Source organism: Uncinocarpus reesii, genomic scaffold (genome assembly GCF_000003515.1).
Source record: "Uncinocarpus reesii 1704 scaffold_1 genomic scaffold, whole genome shotgun sequence".
Classification (NCBI taxonomy): domain Eukaryota; kingdom Fungi; phylum Ascomycota; class Eurotiomycetes; order Onygenales; family Onygenaceae; genus Uncinocarpus; species Uncinocarpus reesii.
This window is the reverse complement of record NW_003052500.1, coordinates 6,374,350-6,394,336: the sequence shown is the minus strand read 5'-3', so window position 1 is coordinate 6,394,336 and position 19,987 is coordinate 6,374,350. Positions and strand designations below refer to the sequence as shown.

The following is a 19,987-nucleotide window of genomic DNA, read 5'->3' as shown; positions in this document are numbered from 1 at the left end:
GATGGGGGATGCGGAGAGATTTCAAGGCAGAACAGGATCGCTGGGCGAGCGTCGATCATTTTAGATAATAATATTCTATGTTGTATTATTAAGTATTAATCCTTGCTTCTCTTTCTTTTTTTTTTTTTTTTTTTTTATATTACTTTCTTTGCACGGTCATAAGACTGGCACAAGTGACAAGTGAGAGAGGACGACGAAAGGGAAATTGGAAAACTGACAAAACGAGAGAGAAAGTGGGGGAGAGAGAGAGAGAGTATGTGTGTATATCTGATTAGGAGTAATTCATCTCGGTTGCCCGGTTTCAAAGTGGACTGTGTCTGTTTTCGTAGTCCAGCTCTTCTCTATCTTGGTTTCGTAATACAAGCTTGCTGACGTAGGAAAAAAGAAAAGTAGAAAAAAAAATAGAATGGAAGGATAGTAGTGCTAATAATTCAACACAGGCGGCAGAGAAGTGTAAGCAATCTTTTCTTGGGCTCCAGCAGGACACCTGGTTGTTCCCCGCAACAAACGAGACAAAGAGCAGAGAGTTCCCAGTCCAGGCCGGTGAGCCGGCAATGGTTTGTCGAATAGTAATAATGGTCGAAGAGAAAGGAAAGAAATCAAGGTTTTGCTTTTTTGTGCCAGAGTAATCAATTGGAGAAAAGACAAGTAAAAAATAAAAAATCAAATCAAACCCCATAACCCCCATTCCAGTCTATAAGTAAAAAATGTTTTTTGTGTAAAAGAAGCTCCGGATAATTCTTGCTATAGTCGCCGAGCAATGCAAATAAGATTTTTTGAGAATGCATGCGTTTCGTTTCTTTTGATCTTTTTTTTCAAAATCGAAATGCCAGGGATCTAATAGCGCTCCGCGAGATCACCGCCGGCAACGGACGAGTTGCCAGAGGCGATGCCGCCGCCCGGATTCAAAACCTCCTGGACGGCAACTTTGGGAATCTGCGGCACGGGGAGCTTCCTCTGGGTGCCGTCTGGACGAGACATGATATCCGAGATGGAAGGACCGGAGTGCGGTTGCGCGGGGGAATAGTGAGTCTGCGGTTCGGCTGCCGGTTCCATGGGAGCCAAGGCCGGTGTGTGGTGCAGAGACAGGTGTCGCAAGGCAGGCAGATGCAAGTCATTGGCGATGAACGGTCTCAAGCGCGGGGAGTGGGCCGGCGTGGCAAGTGGGGTGTGGTCTGGTGTTGGCGACAGTGAGTTGTGAGAGAAGGTAGGCGAAGAGGGAGCGGTTGAATTGGGAGAATTGGGTCTTGAACGCTTGACCCGGTGGCCGTAGTCGTCGTCTTCTTGCGAGTGCGACCGGGACATGGAGTGCGACAACGCATAGGCAGACAAGGATGGCAGTCGGCTGTTGGGATGGAGGGAGTGATGTGCCGGGCGCAATCCGTTGTGGAATGGCGAGCGAGAAGCCGCAACGTTGGAGGAATAATGGTACGAGGCGAGATCGTCGCGTTCAACGTGATACGCCGCAGTCGCGAGCATGTTCATGTCCATTGCAGACGTTGGGCGTTCCCCGGCCGTTCGACCGTACGGGCCAAGGTTCGAGGGCAGATGAGTGGCATAGGTGACGTAGGTGTGCGGCGGTGACACGTTTGGCGAAGCGACTTGCGAGACAGGCGCGGATCTGGTGATGGGCTTGTTTGGCGGCGGCATCATGGCAGCGGCGGCGGCGTGGTTTGGATCGGGCATGCCGTTCATGGACGCAGCCGCAGCCAGCTGCTGTGCCTTGTTCCCTCTTCGCGAGTTTGGGTTGTTGTGGATTCTTGAGTGGCGGGTCAGTTCGTCTGAGCGACTGAATCGCTTGGAGCAGCCAGGGAACTGGCAAGCGTGTGGCTTCTCGCCGGTGTGCGTGCGGATATGTCTAGTTTGGTGCTCTAGGCGGTGAAAGGCACGGTCGCAGAGCGGACACTTGTAGGGCCGCGGCAGCTCTTGACGGGGTTCGTCAGCGGCGGCGCGCTGTCCCTTGGCGAGAGGAGGTAGAATGGAGGGCGACATGGCGGCGGGAGAAGCGTTCTTGTGTGCAGACTGGAAGGCACCGGAAGCGGCAGAGTGGTTTGAGGAAGCCAAAGAGGCAGCGTGATGGTCACCAGAACGGGTCTGGGGATTTAATAGATCCGAAAAGGCCACCCCGGAGGATGAACGTGGCATTACAGACTCTGAAGGATCGACGAGCGGTTAACGAAGGGAGTCGAAAGGGGTGCACGGACGGAGGGAAGGGATGTATGACGTGGTCTAGATGCAGAATTTGAGATCGATCGTTCAGGGATTGGCGAGCGGTCGAGTCTCCGGATTGTGGCCGTTGAGATGGAGAAGGGGAAAAATGAAGAAGCAGAGGCCTTTTTAAAGAGTCGGAGGGAGTGTGATCCGTGTCACCTGAGCGGATGGCCGTGAAGTGTTTTGTTGGGGTTGTGTGAGTGTGATGGGACGAAAGTGAGGATGATGTCTAAGAGCAAAAGGCTTTAGTATCATAACCTCACAGTAGTGTCAGAATGATGTGATCTGAGAGCAAGAGAAGAAAGGAGAGAGGAAGAGAGAGAGAGAGAAGCGTCACGGCGGAGATCGGCTTAATAAGGAACGGCGCCAGGCAGGAGGGAAAGAAGCCGGGCCACACAGGGATCAAAGACAATGGAGCAGGAGTGGAGAAAGAAAAGAAAAAAAAAGAAAAGGGTCGAGAGGGTCTAGAGACTGGAGAGGGCAGCAAGGAGGAGCAGCAGGAACAGGCAGCAGGGATTGGGATTGGGATTGGGGGGGGCTGTTGGTTTGAACATACCTTGGGGGAGTGTCTGGGGTAGAGGAAGAGTAGTGAAGAAACGGTCAAAAAGAAAAGAAAGCAGCTGGGAGGCGGAGTTGAATATAGCGAAGCGAGACAGGGCTGACTGCAAACAAAAGAAACACGCGCAGGGAGCCAGCGGGATAAGTTAAATCATAAAGAGAGAAAAAAAGGATTTAAAGCTGATGACGAGGCTTTTCCGCAGTAGACTTTCGTAGGGCAGATCAGAGTCGAAAGTCTTTGACCGGGGAAGATACCGGCTCCGTGCCGCACAATTGTATGGCCCGGGCAAGTACCAAGCCACGCCCGCCAGCACGAGAGGTACCTTGGGTTCCAACCGCCATGGGGAACCGGGCAAATCCAGCGCGGGCGTGGGGCAGCAAGAGAGCAAATACGGGAAATAAATGACACCATCGCGATCGATCTGGACAGCGAGAGTTGCTCTGCTTTGTAAATTGTCGCCCAGTTCCAAATCAATGTCAAGACGAGCAAATCCACAATCATGTCAACGAGGAATTCTATTCTATTGGCCCGAGGATACTCTATTAACTACTTTCTAACTCGATCTTGAAGCACGGTTCTCGGCACATGCGGCGATCGAACCACACACACACGCTCTATCTCACACACACTGGCACAACGCCCCGGGCACCCCTGCTGCAGGTTCTGATTGCATGGCCCATCGAGGGCAAATCTCCGGCGACAGGCTGGACTATTGACGGAAACCAAGAAACAGGCAGCACATGGGAACGCCAGCAACGGTGATTTGGGCAGATGGAACAACTGGAGGTGGAGCGAGCATAGGGCAGACTCGAGTAAAAAGAGAAGGGAAAAAAAAAAAAAAAAAGGTACAGTAGCAATCGGATCTCCAGTTGGTTCCATGTTTCGGAAGCCGCCTCCAATTAATTAGTCCGTTGGTTAATTATTGGGGAAATGCGACCTTGAAAAAAAAAGAAAAAAAAGAAAGAAAAAACTCTCCCCATGTCACGACACACCGAGCTCTGAACGTGCTCTGCTCCGGAAAACCAAGGCAAGAGATGGGACACACCTTTTCTGTACTGACAGTCTAGATATTATCATGTGAGAAATAAAAAATATCAAAAAAAAGAACCTCCACGACTGTTACATCTGCCGAGATCCTGTGCTTGAGTGGGATGTGGGGAAGCAAAAACAGTCATCCCATTATTCCAGCTGCTTATAAGCTGCCGGTGGCCCGACCAGTTTTGCCCCTGAACTCGAGAGAGAAAAACTGCAATATAATCACTACGTCGCCGAACAGGAATCTCATCCGAGCCGCGGTTCACCCTCCGAACAGTTTTATCCTTACTTGTCTTCTTCCCCACCAGTTTTCCCAAGGAGAATGCGCGCCTGCGCCACACCGATTGGCTGATTCTGCGCGAAAACGAGTCGGTCTGGATCCTGGAGAGCGCTCGGGGAATCTCGGGAGTTGCGCTCTTTTGAGTTGTCAACCCAGCTTATTAGGTCTGGACGCGTTGTCCTGACGTCGGCATGATGGCCTTGATTCCCCTTTTGCTTCCCGAGGTTTTTCTGGGAAAAACGGATTTTGATCCTGCTGGTGGCCGGTTTCACCTGTCAACTGATAAGTGATAAGGGTGATAACCAGCGCAGCAACCCCCCTGAACAGGGAACACAGAACAAGCCTCACCGCGCGGGCGTGCTGTCGGTGTGGGGAACTTGGGGGATCCGCGCGCCAATCTGCGCGTATCAGATAGAGACTCGTCTGTATCTCGTAGAGTAGCAATATAATCTATCCTCTCCAGAGTAATTATAGCAACAATATCAAAAACCTCAGGCCACATGACGTCAACCCGGAATCCTCTAATAATTCATCTCAGAATACAGGCGAAGATGTGTTCTTGTCACCGCCCATCTGAAATCGGCCATCTTGACTGGATGTTTCATGTGGCAACCCTTGGGCATCAGAGGCGGTGACCCAGCAAGATTCGTTAAGAGGGCCACAATCCCAATGCCGTGCTGCCATGTGTGCACCGCTTCCGTGGTTATCTGATCCGGGCACTTGGCAGCCTGGGGAAGAACGGAGGCACCAGTCATTTTCTAATGGGCGTCTTTTTTCTTTTCTTTTTTTGGGGAACTGGGCGTCGCTGTCTCCCTTGGCGAGCACAGCGGACCTTGGGAGCGCAAATTAAAAAGAGAAAAGAAAAGAAGAGAAAAGAAAGATGAAGAACCGGATGCCCAATAAAAGCATCAAAGAGATGTTTCGGCGCACTGGGCCCGATCGGAAGACGACCGCCGATTGGAGCAGGACACAACTATACGAGTTACGGGGTTGTTGGAGAAGAACAAGAAGCACCATCTGCCATCACCTTGCGAGCAACACAACGAGATCTGGCGTTACGTACAAATCAGCTCGTTTCCTCTCTCCTCGTGATCCCTGCGTCTCTCGTTTCTTTTTTTTTTCTCCGGATGCTACCAAGACGCTCTCCGCAGACTGCAACCCCCGGATTTGGGACAGGAGCTGTGAACAACTGATGAAGCTCCTGACCCGGTGTAACCCACACAGTATAAACCGGTGATCCCCCATACTCAGATCTCAACATCCTCGTATCGGAGTAATCATCAAAAGTGAAACTCCGTGGGGCTATGCCGCTGCAACCCCGGTCTGGGCTGGGACAGTCTACAGAGGGATCCTGATAGCATCTCCAGTCAAGGCGTTCCCGTGAATCAAAGGTGCAGATCGGGGACACGGAGTCACTCCTCTGCGATTCACTCTTATCAGCTCCATTTGAATACTACTTCTTCCCCGCCCAAGCAATCTCTCCTCGTTCTTCTTTTCTCTGGCATCTCGGTTGGGTTGGCCGCGGTTGACAGCGGCTTGTCGCTGATCTTCAAGATCGCTCTACGATCGCCCAACTAAACTTGATAACTTACTATCAGCGATCAAGCTGCAGCTCACTTTGCTTGCCTGGGTGACCGGATCATCTGTGCTTCATCGCACGTCTTGACAGGAAGCTGATCACTTGACCGTGGATACTCTTTAGCAGGGCTCTGACTTTGCCTTCACCGGGTTCTCACTTTTTTCTCATCGGCGACTCTTTGCAACTATAACTACCCTCACCGCCGGTAACTCACCGTTTCCCGGGGTAAACTCTATGGACCAACTACACACTATGCTTTCTTTTTTCCTTGGGGACCTGAACACTGGCTGAACGGGGGGTTGCAACAACTGTTTGAGCCCCCAGTACCCCCAGATTATGCTCGACATCCTGATGATAAGAATCTTGGGGGCCAGTGGTGAGAACTCACAAGAGGCTTGACATGAGCAGCCTCTCTGGCCTCGACCCCATCTTCAAACGCCACTTTCTTACTTTTCGCTTACAGCACAACTTATTACCAGAGCTCCCTGAGAAGCATTTTACCTTTTTTCTTCATTTTTGCTTCACCCCGTCTTCAGCCCCCCGGCCCGTTTAACATTGATAAAAGGATTTTCATATCCACCAGCATTCGATGACTGGCTACCGGGGCAAGATGGGGAGACCCTCTCACGATACCACGGCATTGGTACATACACGGTGGGGCCATCAGAGAATACCATTCCTATATTTCTATTACTATTATCAATTCCTGTCGGGATATAACAGATGTTCTCAAAATGGCGCCTGGGACACAACAAAGTTGCTCACCGGGAGTTTGACGCGCTCACAAAAGCCTGACTTTAAAGCAGCAGACTCCTTTTCTGGGTGCGACGCATCCTTCAGATCAATGAAAAGAGCCAGACAGTTCATACAGCCTCTAATGTGACAAACTTTTATTTACATGATTTAATGCTGTATAGCTAATCGCCATTCGACAACTCATATATACCAACTACTAGGTTCTCCCCCCAGCCAGGCCCGGCAAACACAGTAAGTGTCTCGAGGGAGAAAATGGAAAGCCAGTTCTAATACAGACTAGCATTACAGATGTTGGGGGCCAAGCTTGCAATAAGTTACGCACAGGCAAACCCCCGGAAGTTGTACTACTTTATCATTCCATAAAGATTACCTACCACCAAAGCGTCTTAAGCTACGACCAGAACGGATGCTCTTTCATATCAGCCGCATAATCAGATAACTGAGACCAACTTCTTGCCCTGGAGATGCAAATATAAAGGTATATCCTGGGAATGCCAGTCTCCCTGACAATATAGGGGAGCCGGTACTCGCGACTGGAAAATTACCCGACGACTGTCCCTTTTGGCATTCTCCCTCAAGTTTGAGGAGTTGGTACCGAACCGGTTCCTGAGATCTGAGTCATCGCATCAGGTACTGGCAGAATCTGGTTCAAGATAACGGCCTCTCCTTTTTCTTCGTGTGAACCTCTACTTAGCCCGGCTCCAACATGGCCCAGTCCTCACTGGAAGCTATTCTTGCGACAAGACACCGATGTCCTGCCGGCCCAGAGAACAAACTTACATGCTCAACTACATTTGTGCCAACTCCCTCAATCTTCAATACCTTGTTAGTCTGGTCAAGGGGCATATGGTTGATAAAAAAGCAACAAATACTACTCTTCTGCAACTGACCAATCTTGCTGTGAGTTGTTCACTTTGATGCCGACACTATTGGCTGTCAATGTTAGTGTCATTGAAGAGGGCACGAGCATCAATGCAAAGGCAAATGAGGCAAACAAGTTCATGGACAGGACATCTGTTGTCCAGGTCTTGTTGACCTCTTACCAGTGAGCCACCAAGGGGCTGCTCATTTCTAACATGCAGTTGTCGCAAATGTAATGGAATTAACTTACAACGGGCAATCGATGCCCCTCCTCCCTTTTACCAACTAATCTAAATGTTATAGATCTCTGATCTCCATCTTGCTTATGGGATCTTTATGAGGAATTACCAAACCCTCCAGTTACATGCGGCTGTATATGCCAGTTTACACTTGATATCCAACAGAAAAGGAGCCGGGATAATGCTACCTTTCCTCGGTGCTGAAGTTGGCTATACTGAGTCAAGCAAAAGCACAACCCATGACATTTTCAAGAAGCCCGGAGACGGCGGATGTTACAGTGGTTATCAACAGGAAAGTTTGTTGGATTCGAATCTTCTAATATATGACTACCAGAAATATCCGTACCACAATTGCAAAAAGATGCTTTTTTCGTGTGAGATCCATTGGAGTCTCATGCCAGGGTTTGGAAAACAAAAATGGTCCTCTGTGAACAAATTTGGAATTCGCCGAGCCAGGAATCAACAACAGTGACTGGCTATCCCATATTATTTTTCTGTGAACCGAAAAGATGCAGTGCAACTGCCATGCAGCGGCAACAGCTGGCGTTGAAGGAATGGGTAGCTTTGCATTTGGCCTGCCACCACCGCCCCGGCGGTGGAAACAGAGGCTGATGGCTGGGTTGACAAGTCACCCTCTCACAATACCACAAACACAACACAATCCAACAAGAAAAACCTGACGGGGTGAATGCTGTTGTGGCCTGGCATAGGGACCCGGGGCTTTCTTGCGGGTGTTGAGGAGAATGGACCTGCATCAGGCTGCCTGGGAGTGCTCATGCTTGTTTTTAGTCCTCCGGCCTTGGTTCATGGTTTTTTCTAGTATAAGGGCGATGGATATTGATCATCTCTCGGGGGCTTGTCTTGTATATTTTAACATTATATCATTAAAAATGTATAGCCTTTCTATATCAAGTAAATGCTCAACCGGGAAAGCTCATTGCCAGGCTTACGAAGCCGGTCTCTGGAATCACACTTTAGTAAAAAAAAAAAAAAAAGAATTCTCTCGATGAAAAGAATCATGTTGTTTCAATTATATACTCCGTAGACACAGCCGAAACGGGCCCCCCGGAGAGGGAGGGGGCCCAGCAGATCGCTAGTATACTCAAAATCAAAATGATACAATGGCTCCCTTGCAAACTTTCGATATATATATCTAAGACTTTGCCAAAGGCAATCTGGCGCAAAGATACGTCTCAGATTGAAGATTAAAAATTCAGACAAGCGCCGAATCACCCCAGGTGCGAAAACGGGGGGGTCGCGAAAGAGCCTTGCAGTGCTGGATAAAGAAAAGCAAGATCCAAAAGGGCGAGGATAGTTAACCATGACGCATTAAATGGGAAATAATGCAACTTGCAGTACAAAATGTCGGCGTTAGTTGGCAAATGTACCCTAAGCCAATAATAGAATATTGTATTGACTGAAAACATTCCCCAGTCCCAGTTCTATATCCCTAGCTACCTGCAAAATCGGGGAATTTGAATTCTTTTCAGGCATAGATACTCCAACGCCGATATAATCCATATCAGTCCATCTCCCTCATCACGTCGTCACCTATGGTAGGGTACGAATAATTCGCCCTCAGCCGAGGTTCTCTCCTCTAATATGTTGCATAAACCGGCCATAAGGGACATCCAGTCGGGCTATTGTAAAACATAACCATCTTCGCTTCGAAAAGTCATTATTCATTTCCACGCATTCAATCCAGCCCACGGGTCATTTGCGGCTGAACCAGGGGGGACTCCTTGCGGTTGGCTTGGTGGCCTTCCGGGCCCTTGCTGATAATTAGCGGCACCGGGATTCGCTATATACGCGCCTGCTGGAACGTTATAACCAGATGAACGCTGGGGTCGGGGTGGAGGTGGGGGAGGGACATAGCCTTGGGGGATGTAGGGAGATTGACCCGGATACCCTCCATAGGCTGGGTTAAAATATTGTTGATTGGGTGGTGGTGAGGTTGGTGCTTGATAAAAGTAAGCCATGGGGTTGTAGCCTTCGGGTGTGTGTTGCTGATAAGGTTGACTCGCGTTATAAACTTCTAGAGCGGCGCCGTTGCCGGGCATGTGAGGAGGATAAGACACAGGCTTTTGGTTGTGGGAGCCGGAGGCTTGCCCTGTTGTAGCAACCGTGCCGTGATTGGGAGAAATAGGTGATGACCTTGTGGCCGAAGACGATGCTTTGATTGCTCCTGGCCTTGGGTTTGACGATGTTGGTGATGTGGAATTTGGTTCCATTGATAATCGTTCCATTAACTGTCTCAGGTTTCCTCGCTCTCGTCCTTCTTGGCCTGTCGAGTTTCTCTCACGCTCGATCTGATTTAGTAGTTGTGCTCCTTCGGATCGACGATTGTTGAGGAAGGTGTCGACATTCTTCTTCAAGCTATCAACTGTGTCTTTCATTTGCATATAGAACGCTTGCGCTTGATCGAGGCCCGATAGAAGTTCCTTGAACGCTTTATGGACTTTGCGGTATTTAGATATTGCGGTGTTTCTTTGCCTCGACAAAGCCTCGTATTTGGACTGCTCTGCTCTCACCCTTTTATCCTGCAGTAAGTCCCCATAAACTTTAGCGAGCTCCTTCATGAGCGCTGTTTGCTTATGATTTGCTTGGAATAGTCGATTTTGATGCTGTCGAAACTTCTCCAACTCCGCCTGAAAGAGCTGCTCTTCTTGATTAGCGATTGCTTTTTTATTCAATATCAGTACGTTGGAGATGTCATCATTATGAACCTAGGTGGGTCAGCCATGTATCTTCCCCCGAAACAGAAGCGATTAGTTACCTTGTCTTTCAGATCTTTCAAGGTCTGCATCCGGTCTCTCTTGACAAGGTTTAATTTTCGCAGCAGTTCTTCGACTCTTGCAATTTGATCTGATATCGGCATAGCGCCCTCATCATAATCGTCGTCCAATAGATTGCCTTCAGGGGCAGAGTAAGGGCTGGTGCCTCCATTCTTGCCCTGCTTTGATCCTGCCTTGATCATGGCTTGTTGGAAAAGAATATCTGCTTCCCCTGACTCTCCAGCAGCGTGCATGTCCTCAAAATCTGCTTCATACTGCCTGAGGGTGACTAGAAGTTGTGAATCACTAGCGCTTGCTTCGTCAATGGTACTACGGTATGTCCTAATGTCGCTTCTCAGCGTAGCTGTAAGCCGTGCGCTTGGTTGTTGGGTCCACTCCACCCCGTATTTCGACCGCATCTTTTCACAAACACTCTCTTCCATGTCAAGTTGTTTAGAGCACTGTTCCAATGTGCTGAGGAGTGTGATTTTATCTTCTTGTAAATCATCAAGGGTACCGCGGAACGGGTCATGCCCGGCAATCTCCTCGCACCACGATTTGAAGTCTTGATCGCAAGTCATCTCTTGGTCAATACTTCCCTTCAATATGTTTAGACTTCCAGGTAATTTCAAAAAATCAAGGCTAGCAGCCATTTCTCCGTTGGCGGCTTCCACTTTCTCAACTTCAGCCCGGACAAGTTTAGCTTTTTCTTCGTCATACAAACTCGCGGACTCTGTAACCGACATTGGCACGATTTTTTGAAAGATATCAGGTCCAATAATTCTTTGGATGTCCTGTCCTTGATATAACTCACTGACAGGGATAGCTTTGGCAGCGGGGAGTTTGGCGATCATAGACAGACCAGCTTCCGTGGGGACGGGCTGGTGGTAAATAAAATCGTTGTCTCTTATAAATGACGCCAGCTTCTCCTGGACATTGGTGAGGTGTCTTCGAACGATTTCGACTATGGCCGAGCCTGTGTCTGAATTTAGATTTGAGCCCGTTGGTACAGAAGATGGAAACGATTTAGCTAAGCCAAGGGCCGCATTTGACTGCTTTTCAGCCAACTTTAACCGGCCAATCGAGATCCCGTGAATCCCGCTCCCATCATCAGCGATGGCCTGATAGTACCCTGCAACGGAGGACAAATGGGAGGCCTTAATTAGAATTAGAGTTGTCCACACCTTCTCAAAGGTGCCTTTGGCGACGTTTTCTTGAACCCCTTCGCTGGCTTGAGCATATAGGTGGGCTGCTTGGCTAGCAAGCTTAGCTAAAAAGCCAGGCTTCTTCTCATCCCGGATCTGCTTTTCAAGGAAAACTTCCTGTGCTTGGGCTAGCGTGATCGCTATCAGTGTTTTGACAGTATCTCGGCTTAAATCGGTAGAAGGTGCGTGGAGAAAATTATCATTGATATAAGTAAACATGCCGGCAGACGCCTGAAACGAATGGTACGCTGTCTTTAGGCCGGTGTCATCTGAGCGACTTTGATTCGCCGCATGACATGACAGGACAGCGGAGATGTTGAATATTATGGACGCTTTCTCGTATGCCAACGAGTACTGCGAAGTGGCCTTTCGGGTAAAAGCATCGTACCTGAATAATCCGGATATGTCAGCGCACAGGTTTTCCATTTCTCACCCAGCCCGTAACTGCTCTTACCATGTAAAAGAGATTTTTATATGATTTTCGTCGACCGGGAACCGCAAGTCCAGCAATTCCAGCTGTCCATAATACCGATATAGCAGGTCACGTCCAGTGGCACTGTCCTTCCCCGCTCCCCGCATGTCCTGCCGTAGCCTATTTAACGTAGCGCATTCTTCCGAGTACCTTTCGGGATCATCGCCATATGTGTTCCGGATATACGACTTCAATGGCTGGATCCAGTCGATTTCGTTTGTCTGTTTGAGGGGACATGATATCATCGGTGACTGTAGCATTGTGACGGCGGACTGTTCCAGAGCGCTGGCCGACGCAGGGCACAGCAGCACCACGTTAAGGACAATTAACGGTTTGTAAAGTAGCCAAAATAGACGGAACAATATTAGCAACCGCGGTTTTGGTTGGCGCTAGGACGACGGGCCGACGCTGCGCAAAGTGGGCGATGGGTTCGATGCGGTGAACTTCGCTGGCTGGAGGTGTTCGGGCGGGCGCAAAGAGATGACGACGCTCCGTTCGATATAGATTTTGGTGGACTTGGGCGAATGGTGAGCGGCCGAAAGGGATCGAAGAAGCAATTATCCGTTGAACCGGGTAAGCTGACGTTGAGGATAAATTCTTAGGCTGCAGGGCGAGAAATGCGAGGGGCTTCGTTGGTAGTTCGCTATGACGCTGCAAAAGGGGACAAGCTGACTACTACGATCCTGGAGAGAGATATCAAACAGCAAACATCGCCACTCCGCACATTCCACGCTCCTGCGAGTCTGATGCCTTCTGGTTGACTTACAATTGCATATTGGCGAGTTTGATGAATAGTTTTTTGTTAATTCGTCCTCTCGCACGCACTAACTAGGTATTTGGTTACCATACATAAGCGCATGCACTGCTGCAAGGATCAACGCCGACATCAGAACATTATTTCAACCTCAAAAAGCAAGTGGAGATGGCCTTGCAGAATAGTAATACAGAGAAAGAAGTCTGCCTCAATCTATATGTGCTTGTATGTATTCACAGGATGTAAAACCAATCGTAGTAGTAGGCTTTTTCGCAGAAGATACCTAGAAGGAAAAAAATCCGAAGCAATGCTGAAGAACGCTATGACCAAAAGCAAATGTCAAACATAGAGAGAGGGCTAATGGCAAGGCGTGCTCTAGCCGGAACCCGAAGCCTTCTTGGATTCGTTGCGGTCGTTGGGATGGTCCCGGTTGGATTTTGAATCCGAGTCTTTCTTTTGACTGTCGTTGCTCTTGCCATCAGGACTCGATTCGGACGGTTTATGTTGGTGGTTTGTTAAACGATGCCAGGCAGCTTTGAGAAAGCCCTCGCCTTTGTGAGGATCTTCCGCACTCTTGGGTTGTGAGTCGGTGCTGGAACTGAATCTAGGAAAGCCAGTGTCAGTCGGGGGCGAAAAACGATATGGAGACACTAGCTTATAGTAGCTTTACCTGTCGGTATTGATATTCATGACTTTTTTGGCAGTTTTGTCGCCCATCTCATCGGCGAGAACTTCTAGAATTGTCCGTTGGTTTGCATTTAGATATTTAGGCATTGTGACCTTGAATTGAACCTTGAGGTCGCCGTTACCTCCACGGCGGCCACCAAGTTTCCGCATCCCCATCCCGGACAGCGTGATTTGGTCTCCGGTGCTCGTCCCAGTCCCGACTTTGACTTTGACTTCGCCATCGAGGGTTGGGATCGTGACTTCACCGCCCAGTAAGGCTGTCGTGAATGGGATGGAAGCGGTATAAAGAACGTCGGCGCCGGATCGACTGAAGCGTTGATCGGGAGCAACCCTAATGAAAACAAAGAGATCGCCCCGTTGTTTACGCGCTCCAGGCTCCCCAGGAGGCACATCACCCTCGCCGGCAACCCGCAACCTCATGCCATCCTCCACACCACCTGGAATGTCGACTTGGATCGTGCGTCGCTCCCGGGGTGACTCCATTCCCACGACAACTGGAGCATTCAGCGCCTCGTGGGATTGTACTACCAGTGCCGTCACAAGCTCCGCAAGTGCTTGCCATTTGGAACCCTCCCATGACATGGACTGTGGTTCCTGAGCCTCCGCAAGACGAACATTGCGATCTCTTCTTTCCCGGTTTTAATCCTTCTCCGTTACAGGTTTTGCAGTTTACCAGTGGTGTTATAAAGATGTCCTTTTTGGTTCCTTTTGCTGCGTCCATGAAGGAGATATTGGTCTGAACCTCAACATCTTCTCCAACAAGCACAGTTGATTGGAACGGCGAGCCTCTCGCAGTTCGACGCCGACCTCCACCACCAAAAGCGTGCGCGAACAAGTCTTCAAAGTTAACTTCAGCACCAAATCCACCGAAGCCATGGAATCCGCCGGCGGAGGCGCCTGCAAATGGGCCGCCGCCAGCGGCATGAGGATTGAAGCCACCGTTTTGATCGAATGCGCCCGCTCCAAATTGGTCGTAAGCTTTCTTCTTTTCTGGATCCGATAACAATTCGTAAGCAGACTGAGCCTCCGCAAACTTATCTTTGGCGCCCGGGTCCTTGTTCGTATCCGGATGATATTTTTTTGCTAGACCATAATATGCACGTTTGATATCGGAAGCGGATGAACTTTTGTTGACTCCAAGTACGCCGTAGGGGTCCTTTACTGTCGCTTGAGCGGGCGAGGACGAGTGAAATGCCTGTAGATATACGACGAAAGGGTTAGCAATGCACGGGCTCGGGCCTGTTCAGCATGGGAAGTTGCCATTACCCTTGACTGGAGATAAGAGCGTCGATTCGGCGATTGAATGTAGGATTTGCGTTCATAGCACGGGGTGCTACTACTGTGAAATGATCGCGATTGGATCTGCCGGGAGACTCCCGTGCATTGGTTTGCGCAGCATCGCGACGAGCGGAGGAGCTGAGTAGGGACTGCGGCGGCCATCGGCAAGTCTCAAGCCTATCGGCTATTTTCAGCAGTCGAGGGAATGCAGGCCAGATTACAGACAATCGAGAACAATTGAGATACGACGAAAAGAAGCAATGGCACTGACGAAGCAAAATGAAGCCGGGCTTCATCGCCAGCGAATCTTGAAGATTCCATGAAGGCAAAAGTTTCTCCGGGAAAAGGTTTCGCCGACGACGTTGCTTTCGAGATTGATTCATCGGCCTCGACGGTCAGCAACGACATCCGCCTCCAGATTGCTTTCTCTCTGCTGCTTCTTGTGTGCTATTGCTGTTTGATTTCTGATATCCCGCTTGTACACTAGTAATAAGGCCATCTGCAGCGCTTCCATCGCCTACAACCAGCCACGACTAGCTCTCTCGCGACCTCTGACTGGGAGCATGCTTCGAAGCTCAAGCCTTCCCTGGAGGGGCGCATTACGCCGAACAATTCTAAACATACAATGCAGATCTCGCCTTATCCCAATTAGGCTTGCCGCTCAAGTACCTCCAGAGTTTCGGCCGTCAATCCTTACGAGGTCCAGCCCCTCCTATGCACATCCTTTCTCTTCGAGCCCGGCCCGACGGAAAGAGAAACCAACACCTCCGCAACAGAAAAAGGAGCGTGAAGAGAAGACCGATACAAATGTTGAGGAGCGGCCAAAACAGGAGGAATCATTAGATAAAGATGGAAAGCCCTCAGAAGGCCCGGCACCGATTCCACCGTCTGGCGGACCAAGTGAATCCCGACCAAGTGGTGCCGGCGCGGGAGGTGGCTCAGGTTCGTCTGGGGCTGGTGATGGCGGAAGCAAAAGAGGGAGGAAAAGTGCCGCGGATCGGGCGCTTCAGAAACCGTCAATTCCAGACGTGTATCCGCAGGTTATGGCTATTCCGATCGCGAGGAGGCCCTTATTCCCTGGTTTTTACAAAGCAATTACAATCAAAGACCCCAATGTTGTTGCCGCAATCCAGGAAATGATGAAGCGCGGACAGCCATATGTCGGTGCGTTCTTGTTCAAGGATGAAAACGCCGACAAAGATATCATTGAAAGCATGGATGATGTCCATGACGTCGGAGTTTTTGCTCAAGTGACAAGCGCTTTCCCAGTCCATGGCGATGAGAACGGATTGACTGCTGTACTATATCCTCATCGCAGGATAAAGATGTCTTCTCTAATACCGCCGCAAGAGAAACCACCTAAAGAGGAGGCGGATTCACAAACTTCGAAGGATACGTCGCAAGAGAAGCAGGGAGACGTCGTCGCAAGTTTTGAAGAGGCCACAGTCGAACAACCCTCGAAGGAAGTTCTTAATTACGAGCCAACATCGTTTCTACGCAAGTACCCTGTCAGCATAGTTAACGTGGATAACCTCACTGAAGAACCTGTCGATAAGAAGAGCCCTGTTATCCGTGCTGTCACGAGTGAGATTGTCAATGTCTTCAAGGATGTGGCGAACTTGAATCCGTTGTTCCGTGATCAGATTTCCACCTTCTCCATGAGCCAATCCGCCGGTAATGTAATAGAAGAGCCAGCTAAACTAGCCGATTTTGCCGCAGCTGTGTCTGCCGGAGAAATAAAAGAACTTCAAGATGTTCTGGAAACAATGAATATCGAAGAACGTCTATCCAAGGCTCTTGTGGTGCTGAAGAAAGAACTCATGAACGCCCAGCTACAGTCAAAAATATCAAAGGACGTGGAAGCCAAGATACAAAAACGACAGCGAGAATATTGGCTGATGGAGCAAATGAAGGGAATTAGGAGAGAGCTTGGTATTGAGTCTGATGGAAAAGACAAGCTGGTGGAGAAATTCAAAGAAAAGGCAGAGAAGCTGGCAATGCCAGAAGCAGTGAAAAAGGTATTTGACGAGGAGCTAAACAAACTAGCACACCTGGAGCCGGCTGCATCTGAATTCAACGTTACTCGAAATTATCTCGACTGGATCACACAGATTCCATGGGGTAAAAGAAGCGCTGAGAATTTTGGAATTAAAAACGCGGTGAAGGTTCTGGATGAGGATCACTATGGGCTGCAAGATGTCAAGGACCGTATCTTGGAGTTCATCGCGGTTGGAAAACTACGTGGAAGCGTAGAGGGTAAAATTCTCTGCTTCGTCGGCCCGCCTGGTGTGGGCAAAACCAGCATCGGAAAATCCATCGCTCGTGCTCTTAACAGACAATATTATCGATTCAGCGTTGGTGGCCTGACGGACGTGGCGGAAATCAAAGGTCATCGACGAACTTATGTCGGTGCTTTACCTGGACGAATTATCCAAGCGCTCAAGAAATGTCAAACGGAGAACCCCCTCATCCTCATAGACGAAATCGACAAGATTGGACGTGGACATCAAGGAGATCCAGCTTCAGCTCTGCTCGAACTTCTGGATCCTGAGCAAAATTCTTCTTTCCTAGATCATTACATGGATGTTCCTGTGGATTTGTCAAAAGTTCTTTTCGTTTGTACAGCAAATATGACGGACACGATCCCGCGGCCGCTATTAGACCGTATGGAGACGATCGAATTATCTGGCTACGTTGCAGACGAAAAGATGGCGATTGCTGAGCGGTATCTAGCACCTGCCGCGAAGGAGATGAGTGGACTAAAGGACGTCGACGTGAAGTTGGAGGAAAACGCCATCGAAGAGCTCATCAAGTCTTATTGCCGAGAAAGCGGGGTGCGGAACTTGAAAAAACAAATCGAAAAAGTCTATAGAAAGGCAGCTTTGAGGATTATCAAGGATCTACGTGAGGAAGAGCCCACCGAGGAAGACGTGGTGAGAGAAGAAGTTCGGGCAGCACAGGAATCTGCGAAGAACGAGGAGGAAGCGGAAACATTAAGCCAGGAGACTCCCTTACTCCCAGCAAAGGTTCCGGAAGACGTGCATGTCAACATCACGAAAGACAACCTGAAGGATTATGTCGGTCCACCAGTTTTCACCTCCGATCGATTGTATGAGGTCACTCCACCCGGTGTGGCCATGGGTTTGGCGTGGACGAGCATGGGCGGTGCAGCGCTCTATGTTGAATCCATTCTGCAATCAGCATTGACACCATCATCACAGCCGGGCTTTGAACAAACAGGGAATTTGATGACCGTCATGAAAGAGTCAACGGTTATTGCATACTCCTTTGCCAAGTCTATCGTGGCCAAAGATTTCCCAGAGAACAAATTCTTTGAGAAGGCTAAACTCCATCTCCATTGTCCTGAAGGTGCGGTTCAAAAAGATGGTATGTATCTTGTCCCAATTGAGGATGCACTGTTTGATCTTCGGAGATTCGTTGATCTAACCTACTCTGTTTAGGCCCTTCTGCTGGAATAACTATGGCCACTTCATTGCTGTCTCTCGCGTTTAACCAGCCCATCGATCCAACCATTGCGATGACGGGAGAGCTTACCGTTACGGGTAAAGTGTTGCGGATTGGCGGGCTCCGGGAGAAGACTGTTGCCGCTCGCCGTGCTGGAGCCAAAACCATCATCTTCCCTGCGGACAATCTATCCGATTGGCTTGAACTGCCTCAGGTAACCTACTCATCCATGTTACCACTCTCTTCCAACTGGTCGATCAGGTTGGCTAACTTCTGTCTTGCAAATCTAGAATATAAAAGAGGGCATTGAAGGCCATGCTGTCAGCTGGTACTCCGAAGTCTTTGATCTTATTTTCAAGGGGCTTGATCGAACGCAAGCGAACAGCGTATGGAAGGCTCAGCTGATCGAGCCAGAGAAATCCGATGAAAAGAAATGAAGGTAGTGGGTACGGTGACAACAGTACACAGTGACGCCTGAGCTGATGTTTCCCTTTACAACCAGACACTCTGTGCGAGCCTAATGAATTTCTCCCCGATTTTGCGTCTCCGTGCTAGACAAAATATTTTCTGTCTGGAATTTTTGACTGGCGTATATGTACCTCTCCCACCTCTTCTGCATGCTCTGGAGTTTGTCTCTTTCTTTTTGGGCAGACCATTATACGCTCCCCGCATATTTCTGTGATACTGCACCCTTTTCTTTTGCTGCAAAAGAACTATTGTGCCATTTGGAACTGTGGTGCATTTCGCATGTATAGATTTTTTGTTATTTCTTTTTTTGACTTCATCTTAAACTCGCCTCGATGCCGGGCGTATGCAGTGGAAAGGTAGTGTGCTTCCATAGGGTAAAAAAACCCAAAAACACTCCACTCGTTCACCGGGCTGCTTTCAGGGGCATGGTTTGTTACTTAGCAAGCTTTGACATCCGTGTATATTAATTGTCATGAATATTTTGGTAACGAAGAGACGATCTGATTGAAAGCACAATGCCTGAGGCATATATACCGGCAGCTGGCTGTGCATGCCACAAAATGCATCTGTCAGCACACATACGGGGTACATCCATGCACGTTGGGGGTGTACAGATGCTTGATCTGAAAATGAACGAGGAGAACATGAGCTGCGAGTGACGGGCTGCAGCATTATCAGCCGCCGACTGAATCCTGGAAGGATCCTTGCCAGAATGCGTACATTCTGGCGGTTGGGGGTTGGTTTTGGATTCGAGCTTCATGAATGCTCTCTATCGAGGGTTTGCCCCGACGTGAACGAAACCACATGGATGACGAGACTGAGAAAATGCAGTTTGTAACCAAGTCGCATGGAATATGCTTCACTTCCCAACCAATGACAGGATAGTCGATCGATTGCAGCGCATGTGAACAATTAAAAAGGATTTAAGGGGATGGAGCCCACGATGTTTGAAGGAGGGCGCTTTCGAGATTAAAGAAATGCATGAGCAAAACGAGAATCCCTCCTCAAACAAGGCCACCTGTCAGGATCTGACTCTCCATCCGACACCTAGGAAGGGAATTCAGATCCAAATGTGCACCGATGATGAAAGGAGGCTCGGGGCAGTACCACATTGAATAGCGTCATCTGGGCCGGTCAATTGGAGCCAACGCAGTGAACTTGCATCAAGCCGCCATCAAATTCGAGCACGCTTTGCCCTAAAATGACCTAAGTTGACAGCAAACAAGCAGGGCTTCGCGACAAACTCCCGCTAATGCAGAGAATGCAGATGCCTAGAGATAGACATGTAAGGCAGTGGATGGGGTGAGGGCGCCTTACCAATGCGAATGCCCAACGGACAGAGAGCAATGTTGGCCTCGAGTCGT

The 19,987-nt window shown here is 49.3% G+C and overlaps 5 protein-coding genes across 5 annotated transcripts; 2 read left to right on the top strand and 3 right to left on the bottom strand.

Annotated features, from left to right (window-relative positions):
* Window positions 1-837: 837 nt before the first annotated feature.
* Window positions 838-2,145, bottom strand: UREG_02413 (DNA-binding protein creA; the record flags this gene model as incomplete). The annotated part of the gene is made up of 1 exon (XM_002542851.1): window positions 838-2,145. One exon carries the CDS (start codon window positions 2,143-2,145, stop codon window positions 838-840), a length of 1,308 nt encoding a protein of 435 aa, XP_002542897.1.
* A 4,981-nt stretch (window positions 2,146-7,126) lies between these two features.
* On the top strand, window positions 7,127-7,992 carry UREG_02412 (uncharacterized protein; the record flags this gene model as incomplete). The annotated part of the gene is made up of 3 exons (XM_002542850.1): window positions 7,127-7,245; window positions 7,367-7,465; window positions 7,686-7,992. The coding sequence occupies 3 exons, from the start codon at window positions 7,127-7,129 to the stop codon at window positions 7,990-7,992; spliced, it is 525 nt and encodes a 174-aa protein (XP_002542896.1).
* Window positions 7,993-9,202: 1,210 nt separating this feature from the next.
* On the bottom strand, window positions 9,203-12,231 carry UREG_02411 (vacuolar protein-sorting protein bro-1; the record flags this gene model as incomplete). The annotated part of the gene is made up of 3 exons (XM_002542849.1): window positions 9,203-10,246; window positions 10,297-11,887; window positions 11,954-12,231. The coding sequence occupies 3 exons, from the start codon at window positions 12,229-12,231 to the stop codon at window positions 9,203-9,205; spliced, it is 2,913 nt and encodes a 970-aa protein (XP_002542895.1).
* An 869-nt stretch (window positions 12,232-13,100) lies between these two features.
* UREG_02410 (uncharacterized protein) lies at window positions 13,101-14,662 on the bottom strand (the record flags this gene model as incomplete). Its single annotated transcript, XM_002542848.1, has 4 exons — window positions 13,101-13,329; window positions 13,396-13,997; window positions 14,086-14,607; window positions 14,642-14,662. 4 exons carry the CDS (start codon window positions 14,660-14,662, stop codon window positions 13,101-13,103), a joined length of 1,374 nt encoding a protein of 457 aa, XP_002542894.1.
* A 591-nt stretch (window positions 14,663-15,253) lies between these two features.
* On the top strand, window positions 15,254-18,592 carry UREG_02409 (ATP-dependent protease La; the record flags this gene model as incomplete). The annotated part of the gene is made up of 3 exons (XM_002542847.1): window positions 15,254-18,077; window positions 18,152-18,369; window positions 18,446-18,592. 3 exons carry the CDS (start codon window positions 15,254-15,256, stop codon window positions 18,590-18,592), a joined length of 3,189 nt encoding a protein of 1,062 aa, XP_002542893.1.
* Between the last annotated feature and the right edge of the window lie 1,395 nt (window positions 18,593-19,987).